This window comes from Octopus bimaculoides, chromosome 3 (assembly GCF_001194135.2).
Source record: "Octopus bimaculoides isolate UCB-OBI-ISO-001 chromosome 3, ASM119413v2, whole genome shotgun sequence".
Taxonomy (NCBI): Eukaryota; Metazoa; Mollusca; class Cephalopoda; order Octopoda; family Octopodidae; genus Octopus; species Octopus bimaculoides.
The window spans coordinates 139,332,721-139,341,388 of record NC_068983.1 but is presented as its reverse complement, the minus strand read 5'-3'; the positions used below and the strand labels follow the sequence as shown (position 1 = coordinate 139,341,388).

The window sequence follows — 8,668 nt, the reverse complement described above, 5'->3', positions numbered from 1 at the left end:
TAATAGATACATATAAATATGTACATAAATATGTACATAACAAAACTTAGTTAATAAAAGTTTACTATCCTTTATTGTGAAGACGTGTGGTTTAGTGGTTAGGGTATTCAAATCACGATCGTAAGGTCATGAATTCAATTCCTGGAAACGCGTTGTGTCATTCAGCAAGACACTATATTTCACATTGCTCCAGTCCCCTTAGCTGGCAAAAATGTGTAGAACCTGTATTGCAAATGACTCGTCTTTTGAGATTATGTCACGGCGAACCTCCCTCAGAACTACGTTAAAGGTACATGTGGTTGTGGAGTGCTCAGCAATTTGCGCGTTAATTTCATGCCCCGGCTGTTCTGTTGATTGGAACCACCGGCACCTTTGTCGTCATAACCAACGCATTGAGTGAGTACCAGTTAAGTATTTTTTATTCAATCTCTACTAAATCTCTTTAAAATTGCTGTACTTCAAATTTAAGTTCACCACTTTCTCAACAGAAAATATAAGGATACTGCTTCTCTGACCTTCGGATCTTTGACCATACTTTTAAATTTTATGCAAAACTCTTGTGAACGGTAGTTGGGAAAAACAAAAAAAAAAAGCAGAAAAAAACTGTTCTTTCATTTTCACATTCTTTCAGTTCCTTTATAGCTCTTGTGGGAATGTGAAATAGAGCTAAACATCTCAAAGGTGCAGAATCAAATCTTTTAGAAGGAAAGACACTCTAAATCTCTTATGAAATCCTGTTACTGTTTAAACATTTTAAAACTCACTGTAATTGATTTCCAAAAAAAAGCTTTTTCTATTTTTATTTAGAACATACGATACCTTGACTCACGTTAGAACACTACAAATATTGTTTGCACATATTCCCACACGATCAGCTATGTCGAAGGAGGTGGCAAGTCGATTACATCGACTTCGAAGGAGATGAAAGGCAAAGTGGATCTCGGAAGCATTTGACCTCAGGTAGTAAAGACAGACGAAAACTAAATAAATGTTGACAAAATTTTCAAGCATTTTTTTCATCAGAGTTTATAAATTAATGCTTCCACTCAGAATATACAATGAACAGCTGGTGGGCAATTTTCACAGTATCTACAGCTGCATGTTTGAAATTGGTTAAAATCTATCTTCACTGTTTCATTGCACTGTGCATCATTCTAATCACTAATATAACGAACTATATTTATATAATCTTAATGATTAACCTTAATATTCTTCCTATTTCATGCCTTTCTATCCTCATGTGCCGACAGAAAATGGTCATCAATGAAATTATAGAATTCCTTTGCTATATTAATCATTACTGCAAGATTAAGAAATAGATTACCCATTAAATTATTCCTTTAATGTATTATTAATCGTACGCTTATCGTTTTCAGCATTTTTACATTTCTTATCGGCGAATCTACTATTTCTGAGCGCTTCGTATAATACCGACGTGCTCCAATAAATGTAACATTCTTGGAGGATAACGAAGAGGATGGCCGGGTGATATTATAGCCTGTGTATGTACATGAATTTCTCCTTTTAGCATCTTTAATGTATTGCAAGAAATCTTTAGGGGAAAACACTGCTTTTACTCTGAAAATTATTTTCTCAAATATAATTCTAACTATATATAACACTGGTTTAATAACCCTCTCATTGATGGGTATTTATCTACACGTAAAGTTACTCTTAAAATGTTTATGTTCTTTAGGTCTTATGAAAGCGAATCGTCCTGTAGACAGTCTTTCTTTTAGTTTTGCAGATATATCTTTGGTTTCTAAATTTATTGACTTACAAGCTTAGCATCGTTTTTGACTTTCTATAAATGTTCATTGTATTATTCAATAAAACCCTTTTATAAATTTTAACATCTGAACTATAAAGTTCCTTGTTCTATCAGAAGGTACATGCGTTATATTAGATTTCCATAGCGACGGTAAAATGTTCTTAGAACTTATTTGAAAGCTCTTGGGCATTTTACGAAAATTTGATTGATTTGAAGATGTTTAAACGATCCTCTTTAAATGCTTCTCTATCTTTGCTAAACATTGTTCAAGAACTTTTACGCTACCTCAATCTTATGTGATCATTCAATTTCTCCTACATACATTTTATAGATTTCTTTGAGAGGAATACGATGTACTCAACCGAGAAATCAAACTGATGATTTTTTTCTGATCAGTTAAGTTTATCAGTTGCCGGGCACAGTGCAACTTTTTAAAAATGTGTTATAAGAATTTTTGGTTCTTCACAGAAAAGATAACTTACAGCTGTCCACACGCAAAGTAGTTTTCTTAAATAAATTTTAACACACATATAAGCATGTATACTCATATATTCATACACATATATACGAGTATAAAGCCGAAAAATGCAGAAATGATTATAAATTGTTCAATGAATGATACAGGCTGCTTAAATTGCGTATGTTCTTCTATGTAAAGTTATTAAGCATTGTGATGGGAAGCAAGAGTGATACATTAGAGCGGGTCAGTGTTGTACCCATTTTTTCTTAGCCACGTTCAGCTCGCCAATGCTTTCAAATATTTTTCATCTAAGAATGTCCTTCATTGGACGGACTAGGTAGAAGTCACTGCGTAAAAATTCCAATTTGCTGTACAGTAAACTGAACTGCTCTACTTGATGATAAATGACTTGTTGTCAAAGCGTAATGAATATGAATCATTTTCAGAATATAATTTGGTTTCTATGTGTATCTTTTGTGTGTCTCTATATAATGTTGGTTGTTTAGAAGTTTAGAATAATCATACCGAGTGAACCAATTTTTGTTAGTAGGCCTGGTGAAGCGATTTGGGTTAAAATTTTCTGTGCTTTAACTTCAATAGCCCTAATCTTGCCAAGCATCCGATCACATAACATTAATGTTGCTGAGTACCGGTATAATAAAACCATTGTAAATTATTAATTTATTTTATGAGAATTAAATTTGAGGTCCATATGTTTTCATAATAGTGTTGTATTTCATTCTTTGTTTCAAACTTTTTAAATTACGGCATAGGATATATTTTCATCTACCGCTAATGCCATTGAAGGAAATGAGTCTAGATATATGTGTAGTTCTCTCATGTTCTAAAATCAGAACGTATATCCATCTAAACAGGACAAAAATCATTTTCATTTCATTCATATAGACATATAATTTTGGATTGTATAGAAAAAAGTGATGAGTTAGGTCGATTTTTCTACATATAAGCTTTAAGATAACTTTTCCGTCAATTTTTTTCAATACAAATGATAGGTACAGTTCTATATTTAAGAGATGAGGAATTATTTACATTATTTACATTTGACGGATATTCGTCCTCATCTTGTTTGTTGTTAACACAACGTTTCGGCTGATATACCCTCCAGCCTTCGTCAGGTGTCTTGGGGAAATTTCGAACTTGGGTTCTCATTCCTATCGTGAATCGAACTCGGAACCTTGTTAACAACAAACAAGATGAGGACGAATATCCGTCAAATATAAATAATGTAAATAATGTAAATGATAGGTATTTACTAAAATTGTTAATTGTATGACTGGAACAGTGATGCCTTCAGATACATCGTTACTATACAATATTCTATTTGTGATAATCACAGCAATTCGGGATGATGGCTTTGCGTGAATTATGATACGATATATGAAGCTCGTACCCATGCGTAAGCTTACAATGCTTTCTTGTAATGCAGTCGTACTGCAACCAATTCCTACATTGAGGTCGAAACTCTGACAAGCACATTTTAATCCAAAACTGTTCAGCACATACCCAAACATAGATTTTTTTCCCAGTTGTTTCTTCAAATGTGATGGTATATTTTTTATCACAAAGATTTTAAAACAGGTTATATGCATTTTATACCAAAGTTTCTGCAAAACCCGGAATTTGTGTATTTTATTGATTTGGGGTAACACTTTATATTCGATCAGCACCGATTAGCTGCTTATTTTTATACCTCTACTAAAAGATTGCTTATAACATTCGACAAGACACCTCCAATCAAATTCAAGATTTTGACACAGGGACATACCAGTGAAGTTTCTTCTTGATGCCTTCCCTATCCGAACACTTTGAAAAACATTCTCCGTGGCTTGTCAGTAATGTCGTTTGCTAATAGTGGAATATAATAATATTTCTTTCGGCTTTCTTCTTGTTACACTATATCATGATTGAATTCCTTTTACCAAACCCCGAAACTTTTTACCATTGTAAATCCGTATCTTTCTGTGAAGGATCCTTTGTGATAAATATCGATTGTCCTCCCAAATATCTGTTAGCCGTGAATTAATTTCGATCAAATTACTTCTTATTCTTCTTTTAGTTACCATCTGATACCGTAGCTTTTCACTGCCAATTTTTTACCTCCAGCTTAAGGATGATTAATTGGCACCAAATAATTTTAATGTTTCCAAATATATTGTTAGTGAGGCAAGTTAGTGTTTAATTTGCATGTGATAAGTAATGCTACGAAAATAAGCGTTTTCTTCAGAATAAATCATTTTTTCCATTTACAAAATCCAATTTTTACTTTTTGCATTTCTTCACTATCTCCAAGCTAATATATATACATGCGTGTATACATGCACGCATGGGTACATGTAAGTACGCATATATGCGTGTTTTGACCGAAGCGTTGTGCAGAAAATAAAGTGAATGGAATCTGGAAACAATCCTGACAATGCAACAATATTTGTAATTCAAATGACTAACTTTTTCATACACTGTCACTTAGATTCTGCAAATGATTATTTTAAATCACTCTATAATCCAATGAGTGTGATGTATATTTGATGTAAAATTGAAATAATCATTGCGGGAACCAACTTAAGAGCCATTTACTTTGCTTACATAGATTGATACACATACATACACACACGCATATACACACACACTCACGCACACACACGCACGCACACAATTATATACACATGCAGTGTAAATATGTGTTTGTGTGCGAATGTATTTATGTTCGTATATCCATTGTTAAAATAGTTCAGTAGTTCAGAGACAGAGAGAGAAAGAGAGAGAGAGCGAGGGAGATTAGGTTAAATTTTGAGTTATTTACAATCATATCTGCATTTCATGTCAACTCATATATATAAACCATACCTCTACAACTATGCAATTATGCATACGTTACGCAGAAATGATAAACTGTACTCGCTATAACTATGTTCATGTTTATTTCAGATCGTATTCCAAATGTTCGTAAATCCTCTAATGTTTCCCTCATAACCAAATGTAATATCTTTCAAAAATATTAAATATACTGAAATTATGAAGATGCCATAGTTTACATTAATACTCGAAATAGCTATATATTCTAATCTTTATTCCACTTAAATACATTGAATATGTTTCACTGCAACATCCACAGATATAAATTAAAAAGTAAAATATTGAAACTCTCTTCTAGGTTTCGTTCAATTCTTATCTGTCCTTCAACAAATTATATTTCTCTACGTTACTTTCTTTCTTATAGCTATACATTTGCGCAATTATAAAATTTGGTTTCAGAAAGATAAGTGAATATTTTTTTTCCTGTTCAACATTTACTACATGTAATGGCCAATTATTTCCATCACTGATACATTCTTAAAATATTTTCCACTCCGTTCTGTTTTTTAGTGAGTCTATTATATTTCTTTGTACATTTTTTTCTCGATAATCGCATTGAAAATCTACAAAAAAAAAAATGAAAGAAGGCAATCCCAAACAGAATATTACAATCCTGATCAATTTTTGTTTTTAATATGTCATACGCTTCAGAAATTCGTTTGGCACCGAAAGCTGTCTAAATCTAATTATTTTATACCATGTGTTATTAAAGAGGAAGACAAAACCATTGTTTGACTTCCATTACACTGTGGAAATAGCTGAAGGAATAAGTGCAAGTATTTTGAATTTATAGATCTAGTTGCTTCAGTAACAACTTTCAATAAGCGGTTTTTGTCTATGTACTAATTATTCGTGTGGTATTTATCATTAAAAATACAGGATGTTTTATAATCGTATTTGACTGTTGTTGTTCATGTGGATGTACATGAAGTTTATTCATTTTTAGTGAATGAAAACTTATTTACAGCTGTAAGCATAATTTTCATTTATATATCTGCAGCATTATTTCTGCAATTGGCATGAACGCTTCTGCGCACACATACATACGTACATACATACATACATACATACATACATACATACATACATACATACATACATACATATATACATACATACATATATATGCATGTATATATGTTTGTCACTAAGAGTTTAGTGTAAGGACTTGCAACCCCCGCGAATCTGCAATAGCCATCATATCCTCACAGTTAAAGCTACTCAGATAACACCGTGATTCTCCTACCAATCACAGCTGTCAATGTCATCTGGCTTCCATTTCAATATTCCTACCAGACGTCATTTATACTAACTTGTTCGCTATACTGATTCTATTCAGTTCTCCTTCTCCATTTAGAGAAGCAAATTACTGAGAAGTTTCACGGTGCCTTCCTGCTATTTTGCATTCTTGACGCGTTTCTTGTTGCAGTTACTATTATTGTTGGCTCTCCTGTTTGTGATACGTTTATTGCAACTCCTTTTACTGCTGCAATTATGCTGAGCCGTACGATTTGATGCTTTTGGTTTTAACGTTGCCAAATATTTGCTTTTGGTTTTCAGAATAAGGATATATTGTATCATGCACCTTTTACTTGTCCCGATCTCAAATAATTTCGGGCGATTTCTGACCATTTGTAGTCACTTCCTTATTATACTGTTTGGACGTATTTCAGGCCATATTTGACATTCTGATGTTTCCTTCTGTTATTTATTAGCATCTTCGTACGCGTATGTAGATCAAATTGCTGTATTCTGTCGTAGCTGCAGCAGACACTGGGTACCTTGCTACATCATTCATGATCTTGAGAACATTTGGTAATTGCATACTCTTTTGCAGGTGGAATCTGATGCCCTCTACTATTAAAGAGTAATTTCCTTCTAATCTACAGTGTATTTAAATCATACTGAGACTAGGCTTCATTATGGTATATATATATTTATAGATTAGTTCACTTAGCCAAACTAGGCGCCATTTTTTTCAATGTTTCTACTCTTATTGTATATTAACCATATAAGTTCGACGAGCTGTAAGTAAAATGTAAAGTTAGTTTCCATTCCACTCGTCATTGAGGCCCTCAATACAAATATTTCGTAAAACAGCTTACGCTCTAAGTTAAGGAGAGATAAATAGGATGAAAGGGGAAAAGAGAGAGAGAGAGAAATAGGAAATACGAATGTATACAGACATATGAAAGGATGATGTGATACTTAGATATCGCAGTTTAACAAAACACAGAGGCTCGATCAGTTCAAAAATGAAGAAAATAATTCTACTCATGATTATTCTGTCATTTCACGCTCAGGTCATTTTATCCAAAATACCCTTCCTTTTTCAAATAACACAATATATATATATATATTAGAGTAATTTACTTTTTTTAATTCAAGCAAAACAATAACCTTCTGTCTTCATACACAGGTAAATGCAGATTTAAGTAAAACATAGGTTGGTAATTAAGTATTTAAATGAAAACACAAACATACAATGCACATCCATAAACACACACATACACACTCCTACATATAATGATAGGTTATACATATTTAATGACGATACTCGATCAGATTTTGATCATGAGTTTAAACTATACTGCATTCCTTAATATACCTTTTCATATATTATAGTTTTATTTTATTTTGTAGTCTGAAGAGTTCTGCGAATTCCCTTGCCAGTGTCCTATAGAAGAACTTATTTGCAATGAAGGTGTAAAGGCAGTGAAGGATGGATGCGATTGTTGCTACATGTGCGCACGTCAACACGGTGACCGATGCAGTCCAAAGGAACGATGCGCAGATGGTCTTTATTGTCAATTAAGCAAAGAAACCAAAGGCGTTGGAATTTGCAAAGGTAAATCTATACACGTAGTTTCATATCTGTTGCGTGAGTTACTATCAAAACATCGAGCGAAAAAAACTGTATGATATGAATTTGATGGCTGAGTTTTACGTGAGTACACAAAAATGTATGAAGTGTACTCATGAGTGTATATGAATGTCAGAAGTCTCCCAGAGTTGGACTGGTTTCTGGTTCAATTTTGATGAGATTGTGAGTAACTAGTACGTTTTTTCGTGTTAAAATCTTTTAAAGAATGACATTTGATATATCCTTAGTAAATAAGAATATCAGTTTCTTTTACAAACGTTGAATTTTAAATGTTAAATATATAAAGTGAATTACATGAATGCATATACATTGATTGTGTGTCGACGTGTACTGTATGTATATGAATAATAGTGCATGCATTCATGTATATAGGCTTTTCTATGAGAAGGTTTAGACTTTCCTTAAGTGTATATATTTATATATGTGTATGTATGTATGTATAAATATATATGTGTGTGTGTGTATACATATATATATATATATGTGTGTGTGTGTCTGTGTGTGTGTGTGTGTGTGTGTATACATATGTCTATAAGTTCATATGTGCATATATTTATGTATGTACACAAATGCGTATATATATATATATATATATATGTATAAGTATATATATACGTATATATACATTTAAATGTATATATACATATATATTTATATATGTATATATATATATGTATAT

At 32.4% G+C, this 8,668-nt stretch overlaps 1 protein-coding gene across 1 annotated transcript in view; it reads left to right on the top strand.

The window, feature by feature from the left end:
- Nucleotides 1–8,668, top strand: part of LOC106874782 (CCN family member 1) — a 463,637-nt gene that overhangs the window by 135,463 nt on the left and 319,506 nt on the right. Inside the window, exon 3 of the mRNA XM_052966586.1 lies at nucleotides 7,749–7,953. Coding sequence (XP_052822546.1) covers nucleotides 7,848–7,953 — 106 coding nt within the window. The 5' untranslated portion in view covers nucleotides 7,749–7,847. The remainder of the gene's footprint in view (nucleotides 1–7,748; nucleotides 7,954–8,668) is intronic.